Source organism: Pteropus alecto, unplaced genomic scaffold, assembly GCF_000325575.1.
Source record: "Pteropus alecto unplaced genomic scaffold, ASM32557v1 scaffold511, whole genome shotgun sequence".
NCBI classification, from domain to species: Eukaryota; Metazoa; Chordata; class Mammalia; order Chiroptera; family Pteropodidae; genus Pteropus; species Pteropus alecto.
In genome coordinates, this window is record NW_006431911.1 from 101640 (window position 1) to 120126 (window position 18487).

Sequence of the window (18487 nt, forward strand, 5' to 3'; positions counted from 1 at the left end):
ACAGATTTCAGATTTGCAAGCCCTCACAATTGTGTGAGCCAACTCCTTAAGTAAATCCACATCTATATCTATTTCTATAAATCTGTATCTATATATCTTCTGTTGGTTCAGTCTCTCTGAAGAATCCTGATACAGCTATCGAATTAGATGTACGTAAGATAACTATACAGGGGGAAATATCTGGAAGGATTCTGTACTCAGATCACTGTTTTGAAGTTCTCATCCAGTTCAAAAAAAAATAGATAATAGTGTATTTCAGATGTGGTTTGTGGGAGACAGCTATCATTGGACTCATACTCAAGGGGTCATGGCCCTATATTCAAACAACTGGTGAAAAAAATCATGAAGAACTGTGAAAGGTTTGCGAGTTTACTTTACTTGCAAGCTAACAAGTTAGCCTGCCACCTGTAAGCCTTAGCCGTGCATTTTATTTATCTTGTAGTTACATCAAAGCCCCACCCTAACACGATGGACTCATAGTACGTACTTCATAATGAGTGAGAGAATGAAAGAAATGAGACCCACTCCTTCACTTTGCACGTGGAAGGAAGGGTCAAGACAGGCCAGAAGACTACAAATAATGAGTTGTCCATTGGACATCTGTCTGAGCCAAAACGTTCACAAGAGTGAAAACACAGACAAGCAAGTGGTATTTCTCAAATGGGTTACAGTTCCTAACTTGCACGCATGTAATAAAACTCCACATTACAAGGGTGAAAACTGCGTTTATGTCAACACCAATGCAAGTGAGTAAGGAATTACAGACTCACCAAAAACCAGTCTTACGGTGCCAACTGCTTTTTCTCCATGTCTCAATTCACAGGACACTGTCCACGAATTTTGTCTTTCCCGGAAGTGTTGCTCTTTGAAGGCTATGAATGCAGTCACTGGAGAATGAATGCTCCGTTGCTGCTGGGAGGGGCCTGTCCCTTTCAATACCTTAGGAGACTGCCCTGTAGCCCTGGTCCTAGAATATTCTGAGGCTTATAGAAGTTTAGGGTCCTTCCCTTGGTTCCTCAGATGAGCACATATCGGTGGCACTTCCTGAGTTCACTCTATAGCAACTGTACATCAAAATGTGGCCCCGAAGAATCACTCTGATGATTTTTAAGAGTGACACAAATTCAGTTTTAGTCTTCAAAATGTTTCTGTAAGTCATGGTCAGCCTTGGCTTCGATGCAAGATACTAAACACTCTCCGTCTAGGGAAACTCAGAGAATTATGCATCCCCAGGCACAGATGGCCAAACGCTCAAAGAAGTAAGAACCCTCAATGCATGGAAGAGCGACGTTTATCAGCGAACATTCGGATACTGTCTTCTGCCCAGAAGGTCCCCTGGAATCTCAAAGACCCCTTATGGCAGTAAAGGCAGCTGTATTAAAGGACTGGCAATCAAGCTGGGTCTTGAACACATTCCTAAAGGTGTCCCTTTTTCTATTTTTGAGTACAGCTCTTCAGCTTCTCGTTACTTGAAAACGGGTTTAAAAAGAACAGAGATTGTTGGCGCATTGTTGAGTTCGTCATATAACCTGCTTTTGTTGCAACTGGCACAAGACCAGAGCTGCGATCATGGATTTCTTAACCAAGGTGGCACTGAGAATCCAGAACCAGCTACCTTAGAAGAGAGAACTAGGGTGACCAGGCGTTCCGGTTTGCCTAGGACTGAGGGGTTTCCTGGGATGCAGGACTTCCAGTGTTAAAATTGAGAAAGTCCCCTGCCAGCCAAAACAAGCTGTTCATGTGATGGGGAAGTGACCGTCTTTGCCTCACTGGAACCACAACCTTCAGTTGAGTGGAAACAGTCCCACTAAATCGAGGATATCATAGCGTATTAAAACTGCCGGGGCCCTCAGCAGTCACTCACCCTCTCATTTTTGCATGCTGAGACTCAGAGTGGTGTAGACATTTTCCCAAGGTCCCACAGCTTGCCAGTAGCATACCAGGAACTAGTTTCTACGTTTCTACAGCCCGTTTAAAGTGTTTTCAACATGCAAATATTTGTCATCACCGAATGCTACCCTTGACGGAGATGGTCACATGCCAGGACAATGAACTCCTGGGTGAGGGGATCATGTTTGTGACTAGCTCACAGGCACATGGCTTAACACCTAGTAAATGCGTGAAAATCGTGCTTCTTCACACCTACCTATTCTTTCAAAGGGAAGATTTAAGATGACTGCTCTGAAAATTGCAGTTAATGTCCAAAGCAATCAGTTCTCACTGCAGTGGAGAACTGCAGTGAGAACTGTTGACTTCGCCACGCAACGTACAGGAAGGATGTGGTAGCAGCTTCCAGCCCCCGCCCTAACTTCCACCTTCATTGGCTCGCCTCACTCAAATGTATATTACACCCTACGCTGGATTGCTAGTCTGTGCTGGAATACAGTCATCTGATTCTGAAAAATTCTGCCATGAAGTACCACCAGTAATGGCAGTCCCTTCACAAACGCCCTTCTGATCTCCCCAGCCTGACTGAGCCTCTGAACCCGTTGGTAGTTCATCTTTCCCTTTGACACTTAGCCTATCCCCACTTAGCCTATCAGCTGCTGGATGTCGTAGGACCTGCCATATGGAACACTTTTGAAGAGGTGTGACAGCATTATTCGGTGGGATTGAAGTGTTTTTGGGGCTTCCACCTCTCCATTTTTCCCTGCCCCCTGGTACATTCTATCACATTCTCTCAGACTGTAAACTGTGATCTTCCATGACGGATTTGGTTTTAGTTCTTTACATTTCACTGGGACTTAAAAATGTTGCCACTCTGTTATCCACAGTTGGGCTTGACTGGGAGAATATAATTAACAATTCACTGTCCCCACGAGAGTGACTTAAAGTATCACTGAATAGCTAGTTGTTTTATGGGAGCAGGAAACTCTTCTTGCAGCTTCTGAAATCAAAACTTCTCTGGAGTCTACATTTAAGTCTGGTCTATTCCGATCTATAGATACCGAATATTACGACTTTGCTGTGTAAACACACTGTGCGATCTTTGATTTTATAGAAACATCTAGAATTCCCAACTTGGATGCCTTATGTGGCACCGCTGTTACGCTCTGGGGCAAGGAGACTACTGATCACCCCTTCGGAGGTACCTTCGAAGTGGAGGAGAGCTGACTTCAACAAGCTTCTGGCTTTTCTGTACTTTTACACGCTAGGCTACACTCGTGAGGCAGCACACATTTTCAGGTACACCCCGTCAAAACATATGACTCCACAATGATGATAAAAACTTTGAAAGAAGCAGTATGATTTTATTGAAATGTTTTAGTACAGTGTTGGAAGATCTTAAAATCCTATGTTCTAAGCCAATACAAGCACTGCAAATAATATAGTGCTGAATCTAGTTGACATCCCACCCGACAAAGGACAGTTATAATCTGAATATCTGTAAGTGGATTAAGTTGGAGGCTGAGTGACTCTGGTGTATTCACGTTGCTCTGGCTCCCCTTTTGGCCAGATGCATGCCGAGTCTGCCTCCATTCAGCAGAGCTGGACGGGACCAATATATATTCAACAGTTTCACTTAAATGTTTCCATACCAGCAAGGGAAGCTCCAGTTCTGGGAAGAGGCTGCCTGGAAGCCATCTTCCTCATCTTTGTCGAACTGAAATCACCCAACAGCTAAGGTCTACACTGCCACTGTGCATGGCAAAGTCTAATCAATGTATTAGAAGTACTTTTAAACACAAAAGCGGTGCTCAATAACGATCATCAATCAGTTCTTAATTCAGAGAATGACAATAAAGATTTTTCTTTTACCTTCAGATTATTTTAAAACTAGCTATTTTACTCTAAATCTTAATTGAAATGATTACTTTTAAATGGACTGGTTTTAGTCATGTCAGCATGTCTACACTTGTATGCCAAACTGTTTGCTTGTTCCTAACTACATCTCATTTCCCTATGCACATAAAATTGTAAGAAATAGAGATATCACTCATTTATCAAAAATTAAAAGTAAACGGCATCTAAATAAGCTCTTTACATATCTCAAGTTAACTCTTTCTAAATATAGTCAATCCGTATGGCACAGCTGGCTTTACCAGGTTACAATATTTTTCCTCAAAAACCATTTTAAGGTCTAACTAAATGCTCATTTCTGCAACCACTAAAATGATACTTTTTAACTTCGATTCAAACTTGCCGTAGGGAAGTTTGAAACCTTAAAGATTGTTATACTTGTTAATGACTTAAAAAGATTTTATTTTTCCACTTGCAGAATTTAGATTAAGGAATTTATTCTCAAGTTTTCAGATTTGGCAGAAGGGAGAGACTGTTGTTTATTATTTTATGCAGGCAAATTCTCTTCTTTCGGGGCTGGAGAATTCAGTAGGTTGCCCACCAATGTGTAAGGCTTGCCTTCTGCCGCAGTCGGGGGACACCTCACTTTGGAGGATGTCATCAAGGGCCATCTCGCGGAGACAGCCATCTCCCCCTCCAGAGTCACTCCTTGGGCCCCTATTTGAAAAGGATCTTAAGGGAATAACTAATGTTTACTTATCTGTACTTTTTCACAGGCCTTTCTTACCCCCATTTTTCAAGTAACAACTTTAGCTGAAATAATCAGTTGCCTAGAAGACTTGGTACTTTTGATTTAAAAAGGCAAAAGAACATTAAATCAAAACTATTAAGATGATGTTTAAATATGCATTCGGGGTCACTCACAAAAATTCACTTTTGTGTTTACATCGAAAGCAAAATTACGCTCAGATTAGTAAACCTGAGGGAACTTAGAGGAGTTTTGTTTTGGTGGAAATCCACGACGTGAAATTATTGGAAAAAAGGCAAAGTAAAAGCTAGAGCTAAAAAAATGTGACCTAAAAGGACAAGAGGTACCCAAAGGACTGTCCACCTGGGATGGACAGAGGCGAGCATTAATGTGTCAGTGAGAGTAGACACTATCTCAAAATGGTTTCTAGATCAGATCTATCGCTGCACATAATTTTGGAAATTTTAGAACGTGACATTTCAGGTAGGCGATAGTTATGAGATGCTTTTCAGAAGTGGCAATAAAAAAAAAAATACTGAACTACATAGCCTGCGGTATGTCTAATGTTTATCCAAAAATGTGTCAGTGGCCATCTTAAACTATATAAAATTTGGTCCAGATTAAGCACAAAAACCGAAATGGTTTATTTGGAACCCAGTTACTAAAAAAATAAAATAAATTCGAAATCCACGGTATTATACATTTTTCTAAGGTTTTCTTACAGTTTAAGGGCTCATACTGTACAGGGTTTTACCCAAACGTCCATAGGCATTATTGTTATATATCTACATAGAAAGCTTTATCCTAAAGTCACCTTTGGCAACCCTAAATATAAACTATGAACTTCCACAATGGAATTATAAAGCTATGGCCGTAAAACACTGACAGAATAAAAGAAAAGGTCCCCTATCAGAACAAGTCAAGATGACAAAAATATTTCTCATTTATGACAGTTCACAGGTCAAATAACTGCCACCTTCCTCCCAAACTGGAAATAATAACGGTCTGGAGCTATAGAAGGGGAAAACAACGGATTTTGGAACAGATAAAGATCTGATGCTTTTGCGTTCTAATTGCTAAGTCCTAAAGCTTAAAAATCAGATAAACGCATACTACTCAGATGCTAGCAGGCTCGCTCCACACTCCTATCGTGTGCATTTATAGCGGGACGTGGCTGAACAGGTAAGAGACAGATTCACCGTTGTGGGTCCTTCGGATCGCCTCAGCCAAGATCATCGAAATGTCAATGACCTAAACACCAAAAAGAAGAGGCGAGAGGAAAGGAAGGCATCTCAGTCACATTTCATTAAAAACACGAAAGCCAGAAACCCTACAATTTCTCCAGCTGTAAGATGTACGACTGTCAAGACTTCCCATAGCTACTTCTCTGGAGAGGACAGATGCTTTGGGTCTACCTTCAAATTAGGCCCTGTGAAGCCAAACCCCTAGAGGATTCTGGAAGCGAGATTTTCAACGCAGGTACCCAAAGGCTTTTCAGGGCCACTGTTAACCAGAGACATCCTTTTCTTGGGGCACTTGTTTTGTTTATTTATTTATTTATATTAGTTTCAAGCGGGGCGCTCGTTTCTAAGTTAATTTTATTCAACCATTACGTCGAAGGTTTTCTCTCTTTTGGTTTCAGAAAATGCAGTGACTGTCATTTAAGAGCACGGCTATGATCATTCTAACTTTCCCTTTTGCAGGCCAGACTCAACTGAGTTGTTGTAGTGTGAGAACAGCTAATAGATAATACATAAAAATAAATGGGCATGGCTGTGTTCCAATAAAGCTTTATTTACAGAAGCAGATGGTGGGCCGGATTGGGCCGTAGTCTGCTGACTCTCGACAACTGCTAATCAGGCATGAAAATCTAAGGCAGAGAGAGCTATTTTGACCATTTCCAAACATATCTCTTCATGCCAAATGAACTGCTTCGTTCTCCGATGGATTCGAAGATCCACTTTGACCCACCTTCAGGATGGGATGGGGGCTTCTAGCAATGAAACGAATTGCCGAGGTTCACTGTGACAGAGGCAAAATGAGGACTCGGACCCTTTCGATCTATTTCAGGCCAGTCGGTGTAAAGCGGTCATCACCAGCTCTCTGGTGGCCTCCCAAGTCAGGAGGGGCAAGAAGGAACAAAGCTCGGAGGACCCTCAGCATAGGCTGGTGCTGCTTTTTTTATCTGCATTTTTTTTTTATTGTGGTGAAATATACACAACATAAAAATTACCATTTTAACCATTTTAAGTGTACAATTCGGTGGCATTAATTACATGTCCAATGTTGTGTAACTATCACTATTATCTATTTCCAAACCTTTTTCATCACCCCAAACAGAAACTGTGTCCCCATTAAACACTAACTCTCCATCCCTCCTCCCTGAGCCTGTGGCAACCTCCATTTACTTTGTCTCTATGAATCTGAATGCTTAGTCTAGGTTCCTCAGATAAGTGGGATCAAACAATAAATATCATGTTCTTTTGTGGCCGGCTGGCTTCTTTCACTGAGCATGTTTTCGAGGTTTATCCATGCTGTAGCATGTGTCAGAATTCCTCTTTTTAGGCTGAATGACTGATATTCCATTGTACAGATAGAGAATATTTTGGTTGCCCATTCATCTGTTGATGGACAGTTAGAAACCTCTTGGCTACTACTGTGAATAGGGCTGCTACAGACAAGTGTACGAGTTTTTATTTGAACACTTGTTTTCAAATTCTGGGGTATATACGTAGAGGTAGATCTGTTGGGTCATATGGTAATTCTGTTTAGCTTTAGCACAGCCTGGTTCTTACCGGTTTTCTATTGTGGTTTTATTCACTTACTATTTCTAACTTAAGACTTCTGCCCGCCCCAGCCTTTCTCAGAGATCTAAATGAATTATAACCTCAAGTACGAGCAGCTGCAACTTCTACCGACATCTGCCTTACTAGTCACACACAGAAGACTCGATGCTATTTTTGGGGATCTGAGCTAGGTCCCTCACTGCTTGGTTCGGCCTGCAGTGTAGACAGTACCTGGATCTTGGAGCAGTGATTCATTTTCTCCTCTTGTGGAATCGTGTTGGTGACGACAACAGCCTCGAAGGCGGCATTGTTTATTCTGGAAATGGCTGGCCCAGAGAAGATTCCATGGGTAAGGATAGCATACACTTTGGTTGCTCCGGCTGAGAGCAGCCTATAAAACAGAAGACAAAAGAAATTAAGTGTACACGAATATTGTTGAAACAGTCTCCCCTTGGTATGAATTTAAAAAGCAAAAAGTGTATTCCATAAAGGAAAACATGAAACCAATTTTGTTCACATGTACTAGTCGAAAACCTAGAGGATCTTTAGATTATGAGCTGGCAACATACTTCGTATGTCATAAAATCCGGGATTATCAACCTCTGCGTTGGGCCTGGAGGAACTCTTCGGCGTGCAGAGCCCCTGGTCTCCACTCGCTAGCAATGCCTCCCTCCCCTCAGTGTGACAATCAAAAATGCCTCCAGGCATTGTCAAATGTCCCCTAGGTAGCAAAAGTGCCCTTGGTTGAGAACCACTGGTTGAAACCAAAACAGCCAGAATATCATCATCGACATACATCATCGACATATAATCAATATAAAAAAAAGAAAAACCACCACCAAGAGATTTTACGTTCTTTGTCTTGTACTGCCTGGAAAGTCTGGCCTGAAGGCCGAGGGTGGCTCTTTCCTCCTGTGCTCAGTTCAGGGGCTGCACCTTCTCAGACCCCTGATGAAACAGACCACAAGCTCAACCTTGACAATGAAAACCAGGCCGTAAAGGACCATGGTTTTCTTCCTACCAATTAAAAATAAATTGGCCTAGGAGTTCCTTTGGTCTAAAGCGCCACTGCTAAGCAAAAGGCAATATTTCGGAAAAAGAGGCCCAATCTTAAAATGCTGATGTTTTTCCCTTCTTAATGAGATATGCTAACACTTCCCCAAACCGTCCCTCGTACTTGTCCGCAGCGTGGCAGATTGTGCCACAGGTGTCGGCCATGTCGTCCACGAGGATGGCCACGCGGTTATTCACGTCGCCCACCAGGACCATCCGGTCCACTTCATTCGCTTTCTTCCTCTCTTTGTGAATCAAGGCAAACTCCACATTCAACCTGTCGGCAATCGACGTGACCCTGTGCAGACGCAGAAGGACATCTTAACCACCACCGATAAAATCTCATTCTTTAAAGTTGTATTTTAGGACTGTAGTAACCAACCACATTCGACATGATGAAAGCAGCAGCAGCTCTCACTGGAGCAAACACGGGGAGGAATATGCCAGCAATATTGTCCTGCCATTGATGGCAGCTGGTAATGAATATCATCGGGGCGCCGTGATCTCTGGACAAAACTACTGGGTAAGAAACTGATTTTCAATTTGTTAGTGTTGTGTGGTAGTTTTTAAAATCGTGGACACAACTTAAAGGAAGTTCCTCAGAAATGACTATTTGTGTAGTTAGTGGTGCAGCTAGAGAGGACAAAGTTAACATGGCCACACAACACGGAGGCTTACGAAAACGGGCTCTGCTAAGATTGAGGCCTCCAGAGACTGTAAACCATGAGTCCAGTCCCTCTGGTCTCTGTGTGGTGAGTACCCAAAAGCCATCAGCTCAGAAAGGGCTGGGCTGGCTACAGAAAGAGGAGGTGGCAGGCCTGGCCTGTCAGAGAGCCCAGGACGTTTTGGATTTTTCCCTTGAAAAGTGTGCTTTCATGATGAAAACTTACCACAGAATGATGCCACAGATACGAAGTGATGTGAAGTTGAGATTTTCCTCTTCCAGGTTTTTTTTTAATAACTATAAATTTGTACTTCTTAAATCCTTCAGCTTTTTCACCCAGTCCCCCAAACCCCCTACAAGTTTTTACAATATCTACCATTATGCAATTCAATGGAAAAGTTATTATTGAGGGACCAATACACACACTCGCGCACTCCCATTCAGTGTGCAGTGAATGGCGAACAAGACCCCTGTATGTTTTCTAAGTCCTGGTCCTATTCATTGCATCATCTTCGGATGGGAACCAGGAATGGCACTGCATGGGTGTTCTGATGGGGGGAGCGGGCAGGCAAGAGTCCGTACCCCTGGTTCCCCTTGCCTGTTTCTGAGCAGTATTTTTAAATTGTGGTAAAATACATATAAAATAGAATTTATCATCTTAATTATTTTAAAGTACACAATTCAGTGGCATTAAGTGTACGCATCACATTGTGCTACCACCACCTCTAATTCCCAGATATTTCCATCGCCCCGGAAGGCAACCCTGTCCCCGTTAAGTCACTCTCCACTCCCCCTTCCCCAGCCCCTGGAGACCCGACCGTGAAGCTACTTCACCTCTATGGATTTACCTATTTTGAACTTTTCATACGAATGGAATCATACGACATGTGGCCTTTTGTGTCTGGCTTTGTTCACTTAGCATGATGGTTACCAGGTTCATCCATGTTGTAGCGTGTCAGTATTTTATTCGTTTTTATGGATGAATAATATTCCATTGTAAGTACACACTGGATCCTGTCTATCCATTTGTGTGCTGATGGACAGCTGCGTCGTTTCCACCTTTTGGCTATTACGAACAGCGCTGCTGTGAACACTGCCATACAACGATCTGTTTGAGTCCCCGTTTTCGAGTCTTTTGGGGACATCCCTAGGGGTGGAAAGTGCGAGAATTCCTGGGTCATGTAGTAACTCTGCGTGTAACTTATTTAGCCAGTACTTTAGCAGCTTCCAACTTCATCAAAGACCGACGCCACCTTTCTTTCAGATCCTAATGTTTTTTTTCTATGTTGGAATTACCAGGGACATCTGTTACCTCAAGCAAGGGACATGAATGAAAATGAGACCTAAGTAAGGCAAGGCCACCTATATTCCATGTAGAAAAATCTCCGTTTCCAGATGGCAATTGAGACTTGCATTTCGGCACCCTTCCTGATGGAAACAGAAACAATCACAATGCTAGATTACAAAGGGAAATGTCTTCATAAATGCATCATGGAGCTGGAAGGCTCAAAGGAATCTTGAGAGGCTGAGAATGTAATGGTAGGTTCCCCTGGGAAGCTGGCCCGCAGCTGAGATCTTGCCCTCAGGAGTCCTATGGAGCCATGAATGATGCTGAGCATGTTTGATAGCAGAGATATGGAAATGAGAAAGCCGAGGGCCCAGCTGAGACCCGAGCAGAATGGGAGACGGCCTGTGAAACACAGGGAGGCTGAAGTTATGCCTTCAGAATGAGTGAAAAATACACCTGCAGCCCAGGCGAGGACAGGCAGGATGCGTGTGTCTCAAACTCCATGCTACATGGAGGAGCTAGTTCTCTCATACTCCTGGAGGTTGTTCATCCAAATCCCCATGCTGCGTATGATGAAAACCTTCAAGTGGAGAATTTAATTCGAAGTTATACTTTGAGGCAGTGCTCCAAGGGAACTGGCGACAACAAATGCCAATTCTCTTATGATAAAATTCTAAGAGGAGGAGGGTGTCACAGAAGAGTCACAAAACATCCAGGAAAGCAAGGCATCCAAAGTGAGAGCCACCAGAAATAACTGGGCCGTAATGGCAAAATGTCAGACACTGGCATTAGCCAAGAAAGAATAAAAAATGATTGTTTTCTATGTTTTTAAAGAAATAGAAACTTGGATAGGAACAAAAAAGACTATATAAAGAATAACGAATCGAGACTTAAGAATAGAGTTTCGAGAAATAAAAAACACTATATTTGAAATTAAAAACTTAGTAGCGATTCAACACACCCGAGTATGTTTAAAGAGCATGTGAGAGTAAATGAGAAGATAGACATGAAGACAATGTCTAGAATGCGATCTGAGAGACAAAAAGTGATCGAAAATGTGAAAAAAAACAGCTAACACACATGAAACGGTCTAGGACTCTACAGCCAGCAAAGCTGCCTTTCGATCATGAGGGCAAAATGAAGATATCTTCCACCAAACTGCATAACGCAAGAAGTCACTTCCTTATACAACCACTTAAGGAAATTCTAAAGAATATAACTGAAGGAAAACAACAGATACATTGAGACGTGGCAGGGGGTGGAGGTAGGTAAGCAAAGATATCAGTCACTATGTGGACACGCCTAAAGAAATGTTGGCTGTATAAAACCACGATAATCATGTCTAATTGCGGAGAAGAAAAAAACTACACTGGACAACAGTTTTCAAGCACAAAAGATGGTGGGCATGAATCGAAGTGTGGCAGTAATCATAATGGAAAAAGGACTAAAGTTTCCGGTTCAAGACAAAGACGACTGGATTAGACAAGAGAAGACATCGATTTCGGATCTCCGAAGTCCTGGAGGAAATGAAGCGTTATTATAATGAGGTCTGCATTCTTCCCACCCTTAAAAAAAAAAACCCTTCCGCTTCAAAGGAAACCCAGTTCACTAGCCCACACCCTTTGTTTCTAAATCTGTTTACCACCGGTTTCCTAACTTAAGGATTTAATTGAGCAAAAAAATTCATTTGAGTGCTGACAAAAATTTTGTCCCATAAACACCTTAAAACGTATACGTAAAAGATAAGTCATTTAAACTCTGACTAAGGAAAGTTAGTTTCTCAGAAAACAAGACAGGTATTCCCAAGAAGAGACTCCTGAACACCTTATATACGACGTGCACATATATTACATTTTGGGGTTTATTTGAAAGGACTGAGAAGACCTCAGCATGGCAGGGCCCTGGTCCATGACCTAGCCATTGTGACCCATGTTCTAAGCCAGTGAAATCTGAAATCCAAGCGCAACCAGTATTCACACCTCTGTCGGGTGATCCCGCGCTCCCAGCCTGTGTACAAGCGAACCAGCGGGGGGACCTAGAGGCCGGGGTGGGAACGAAGCTGAACTATATGGCCGGACTATATGGCCGGCGGCAGGGGGTTTGGCATGAGACATGAGTAGGGAGCCCTAGCCACTTCATGTACTCAATGTTAATGTAAGAAGCCAGAGATAAAGGAAAACATCCCTGCCAAAAGCCCCTTGGGTTGCTAGAACATTCTTATTCCTGAACAGCCTACAACTCTTCTTTTGCACGTGTAACTGAGACTTAATATATAAACCTAACAAATGACGAGACAACGTACCACAGAGAAATGTTAATCGGAAAAAAACTAGAAGAAAAATAGTTTGGTTTCCATTTCTTCTGGATACATGTTCATATTCTTCCCAAAATAAAACACGATAAAAGTTAAATCTCGACTACTTAGTTTCACCAACTTCCCATACCAGTTTTGGTTAATATCGACTATCTTAACAGTGGCAGGCGCTTCCTTCTAAGGTTTATTTTTTCTTAGCTGTCAACCCAATCAATGGTCAAAGACGATCCAAGACTGACCTCTTGTGGTAATATCGGTTTTGTTTGTTTGTTCGTTGTTTTACCAGGAACGAGTCAAACCTCTAAGGTTTTTTCTAAGGCAACGAGTGCCAATTTGTCTGATAAATTTTCTTTGGTGAAATATGGCTTTTTGTATCACGTAAAAAAGCCAGATAACATCAACTGCACATAGCATGTGTCATCTGAGCGGCTGCTGTGTCAGTTGGGGGGGAACAGCTTACTCCAGGCATAGCAGAAACTTTGGGAAAAGGAAAAGGAGGTGGCGAAAAATCCGAAACGTGTTGACTCTGCATTTTTTTAAAGCAGATGACAGATAGGGGAACCTAGTATATCATAAAATATGGCGTTTCATGTCAGTAGGGGAGAGATGTGTTATCTGATAGTTTTGGAACAACTAGATAGCTGGCAGGGGGCAGTCAGAGTTGGATTCTTATTTCAGTCTTTATTCCAAAAACAGTTTTCAAGTCAAAGAAAATTGGAACATAATAAAAGGGCGACCCTTAAAATTAAACAAAATCGTGGGAGAAGAAAATTGTTGAGAGGGTGAATACTTACTTCATAAACAAAGCTGTAATGTGAAGAGAAGAAAACTATACAAAGGGAAGACATGAAAACTTGGAGAAATATTTGTCCCCTCCCCATAAAGACACAAAACAAAGATGTGACTTCTTGCCTGTGCAGAGCCCCTAATAATCCAGAGGAAAAGGCCTCCGGCCAACAGAACAGGCAAAAGGCGAGGAGATCCTCATGAATGATAAACATGCTGGAAAGGGCACGTGACCTTATCCAGGCAACTGGATAACAGGAAGAGATACCAAAGACCACTTATCTGATTTGTAAGGTAAAACAGGTCTGATGACTCGCTATGCGGACAAGCCTGTGTAGAGAGTCACTGGCATCCACACTCGATGGGCATGTCAACTGGTCTATCTTCTCGGAAAGACCAAATTTTGGCACTGTCCATAAAAACCGAAATGGCTCCTGCCCTCGGACTCTGCCATTGCGCTTCTAGGGACGCATCCTATTTGCACACGTATACAAAACGTAAAAGCCAGTGTAATGCTGCAGGACTGTGTTTAAGAGGACAGTCACGTGCTGCGTGACGACGTTTCAGCCAACGATGGACCGAATATACGACGGTGGTCCCCTAACAGGAAACCCTAAGAAAATTCGCAATGAAGGGTTTAGCAGAAGCTTTTGCAGACTTCAACAAACTCCTTAAAATTTGAAAACATGAACCCCAACACTGAAAGTTTTTCATTAACAGACAGGAATACTCATGGTATATATTATCCGCTTACAAACAAATCTATGATGGAAAAAAAAAAAAACCCAAGCAAACCGCCATGGACATCTCTCTGAAAAGTGATACCTCCTTAAGAAGAGCCTCAGGCGGGCCCTTTGGGAGGTGTTCCAGAGAACCTGTATGTGTTTAAGCTAAGTGTTATTACAAGAGTTGAGAAGTTAAAAATATAACGTTTATAAAAAGAAATTACAGTAAGCTAAGGTTAATTTATTATCAAAGAAAAAAATTTAAAATAAATTTAAGTGTCCCGTAGTGTACAACTAACTGTGTCTAAGACCTTCACATTCACACTCACTGACTCGCCCAGAGCAACTTCCAGTCCTGCAAGCTCCATTCATGGTAAGTGTACAAGGTACACTTTTATACTCTTATACTGTATTTTTCCTATACCTTTTCTGTTTAGCTACGCTTGGATACACAAATATTTACCATTGTGTTACAATTGTTTACAGTATTCAGGACAGTGACACGCTGTACGGACTTGTAGCCCAGGTGCAAAAGGCTGTACCTGGGTGTGTAGGAGGCTATGCCATCTAGGTTTGTGTAAGTGCGCTCTATGATGTTTGCACAATGACAAAATCACCTAATGACACATTTCTCAGAACATATGCCTGTCGTTAAGCAACGCATGCGTAGACAAACAGTACCTCGAAGTGAGAACGGGAAACTGATTAAAGGAACCATGCCATACACATGCAATGGAATATGATCCCGCTGTAAAAAACAATGGAGCAAATTAAGTTTTAATAAAAGCACGGTCAAAGAGTATATAGGCCACATTACCGCTTGTGTGAAATGTAAAGGGAGATGTATGTTTGAATAACGTTAAGTCTGACACCAGAAAGAGGAGGCCTTTCAAGGAAGTGGGGGATGCTACCCTGTTTGAATGTTTTCTGAGAGAATATGTTTTCAGATTCTAAAAAAAAAAAAAAAATGAGGTTGGCACGTGAAAAGCTAAGGCTACAAAAATCTGCGGAATCTATTATTCTCTTGGCTTATTAGCTCCAAAGAAACTTTTTCTGGTTCTAAAACCAAAGAGATACGGCAGACGCATAAGCCACATATCGGATGATACCGTTTATGGGAAATGTCCACGGAGGCGGTTCCATAGAGACAGCAAATAGTGAGTGGTTGCCAGGGGCTGGAAGGAGAGGGAATGGGAGTGACTGCTAATGCACAGAGGTTTCCTTCTGGGGTGATGAAAAAAGGGTCTGGAATTAGGTGATGGATGCACAAATCTGTGAATATACTGAAAACCACTGAACTGTGCACTTGAAACGGACCAATTGTAGGTATGTGAATTTTCTCTCAATAAAGCTGTTATTAATAACGAGTTTGTGTACCCCTTGGCCCACTTTTTTCACCTCTAACCTTAGATCAGGCCAGTGGATTCGCCATTAAATCAAGATTCCACTGTGTGACTTAAGTTGCCAAGTAAATTGCCAGGTGGATGAGGGAGCCAAATGAGAGCCGGGCATTTGCATTTTAAAGATGTCCCGAAGCTTCGTGGTCCTCCTGGCCTGTCAGGGCACATTTACGAGCTTCCTTGCTTTCTCACTGGGCAGACAAGATCTCTTTACCTCTCCCTTTCTGTGGAAGCCCTGACCTGGGCATTAAAACTCCATTCCACTTTTTCCCTTCCCAGATAGCAGCTGTACGGTTGCACAAAGTCGCTCTGAGTCACCAAGTCTCAGCCTGCAGTAGAGCACTCTGCGTCACATCAGCATTCTACCACCTTCGTCCCTGCTTCTGGACACCGTACCGATTGCTCATAATCTCCTGAGTCTCTGCAAAGCCCTCCAGATTCGCTGCTCAGTACCGTTATGCCGTTCAGCGTGCCTGCGCTCTGATGCCGTTAGTGCCAGGTCGGTTTCTGCTAGTAACTGTTCTGTCACTCCCACGTGCTGGCTGGCTGCTGCCCAGTGACCTGCAGATGGTGACTCCGGGTAGGCTGCACCCTCTCGGCTTTCTAACCCAGATCGGCAGGCATGAGGTCACGTTCAGTGGAGGGAGCTTACCGAGCACCTGGGCTTGTGAATTCTTTCTCTGCCGTGGCTCTGCAGCCGGGGACCAATTTTCATGTGGATTTTCTCCCCGTAGGGGTCCCCGCATCACCCCTACGTGAGGAGAGTGCATATGCCCCGGCCATCAACACGTGGCATAGGCCTTCGGTTCCATTTCTCACGGATGCCTATTTTTCCCCCCCATCCAAAAGCCTGGGTGAAACCTGTCTTCCCTCCTGGGCTGCAGGGGAGAGGTCGCCCTTTCATGCCCTCTCTCTCTGGAGGTCCCTGGATCTCGCACCTGATCGCCCCAGGCCACCTGAGCATGGCTTCCAGCCCTTCTTTACTTCTTGACTCCAGAGAGCTCCTTTTTTTTTCTTGGTGCTCCATGGACACACATTTATTTTTATAAGATTCTGTTCTATTTGGGCTCCCATTCTCAAGTGTTTGTAGTAGGAAGGACCAGCGTGGTGAATCGTGTTGTTAATTAAAAGCCTTATTTTCCAATGAGGTGATTGCTTTTATAATCAGAAAAAAAAAAAAGAACTTAAAAAACTCAAATAAAACATATTCTTTGCTGAAAACAAATACACGGTTTTTTTTTTTTTCTTCCTTTCACGACTAATGAAATGTCGACAAAGATGACAGCTCCCTGCTCTGGAGGTGAAGCCTGTACCTACTTGTTCATTTGCAAAACAGAGTATTAAGTAATTTAAAACATGCTTCCTTATCTACTACGCAGGACAAGAAAAAAGCAATCAGCAAATGCAGAAACGTGCCTGGTGTGGCCTGTGCCGTACCTTTTGGCTCCCCCTGCATCGGGGGAAACGATGATACAGTTTCTCCACTCAGCAATGTTCTCCCGGATCCACTGCAAGACTGCGGGCTCCGCGTACAAATTATCCACGGGAATGTCAAAGAATCCCTAAGGGGGGAGGGGGGGGGTGGAGTCAGTGTCACACTGCAGGGTTTTTTAAAAGATCATCTTTCATTAAATAAAATTTGAATTTTTTATTTCAAAGAAGCCTTCTCGACAGACTCCCTTTTCTTAATTTTAATAGAATTCAATCAAAAGAAATACGTTCAGGAAGCATATTCCAGCCCCATCTGCTATCTGTGGGGACACGTCCTATTACCTTAGGATTGCCTATGTCCTAATGAATAGAGAATGGCTTTGCAAGGCAGTGGGGAGAAGAGGTTTGTTGTTTCTTAAGCACCTGATTACAAGCCAAATAGTTCACATTCATTATATCACCAAGTGGGCGCAGTATAATTTGGCCTGCTTTATAGATGAAGAACTAAGTTATGAAGAAGTTAAAAAGCATACAACTCTGCCATTTTAATTATTTTCCAGAAGTTGAGATGGAATTTTAAGAGAGTTTACAACCACGAAGCCATTCTCAGTCCTTCAAAACTGACTGGAGGCCGGGTGGTAGTGCAGCCAGAAGAAAGCATGTTCAATTATATTTCCAAGTTCAGTAAAAATGGAAAAGCCAAGAGAGTTGCCACATACAAACTCAAACACGAATAACGTTACCTCCTTTGGAAATGACTTAACTTAACCGGTTAGGATTCAACCACGTGTATTAAGCCCCCAATCACAACAAGGGCAAGAAAGAAAATGCCAGCACCTGGATCTGAGAGGCATGCAGGTCCATGGTGATAATGTGATCTGCCCCTGCGACTGAGAGCATATTGGCCACAAGTTTCGCAGAGATCGGAGCACGGCTCTAAAAAATAAAGATATGGATTTTATATCAGGAGGAGATGGGTACCTTTAGATTCTTCCGAGATGTATAGCAGAGAAATCACCGCTGATCTGGAACATGTTAATAAAGAAAATTAACATGAATAATTTTTATTAGTTAATGCTAATCATCTCAATTTAAAGATTAATTAATAATGAAAATGACGTGCTATAACAAAAACATTCACTCCATTTTACTCACCAAATATTTACTATTCACATTTACTATTGCAAGACAACGTGCCTGACACTGGGTATAGAGAACAAATCTCAAAGAAGCAAATAATTAAACTATATACATGTAGTATCATAATTTCTATAGTTCGAATCATGACAAATGTGTAGAAGAACAGGTACGGGGGCGGTGGGAAGGGGAAGAGGGCGGGCACGAGCTAGAATGAGAAATAGCATGAAAGACATCAATTCAAAAGGGCTGGTTGTCAGAGGCCCCCCCTGAGAAAACTGCTTTTAAGGTGAGGCTAGCAGAGGTGGGGAGACCGGTGTTCCAGAAAGGAACAGCACGTGTGACCTCACCCAGGCTGAGAGATCACATCCAGGAAGTGAGCGAAGTCCAGGGCGGCTATAGGCAGTGGTCCAG

At 42.7% G+C, this 18487-nt stretch overlaps 1 protein-coding gene across 1 annotated transcript in view; it reads right to left on the minus strand.

Moving 5' to 3' along the window:
* Nucleotides 1–3230: 3230 nt before the first annotated feature.
* The window catches only part of PRPS2 (phosphoribosyl pyrophosphate synthetase 2), a 26639-nt gene continuing 11382 nt past the window's right edge, over nt 3231–18487 (minus strand). Inside the window, exons 3-7 of the mRNA XM_006906030.3 lie at nt 17774–17872; nt 16943–17067; nt 8453–8626; nt 7507–7666; nt 3231–5740 (exon numbers count right to left, since the gene is read on the minus strand). Of these exons, the coding sequence (XP_006906092.1) occupies nt 5648–5740; nt 7507–7666; nt 8453–8626; nt 16943–17067; nt 17774–17872 (651 nt within the window). The 3' untranslated portion in view covers nt 3231–5647. The remainder of the gene's footprint in view (nt 5741–7506; nt 7667–8452; nt 8627–16942; nt 17068–17773; nt 17873–18487) is intronic.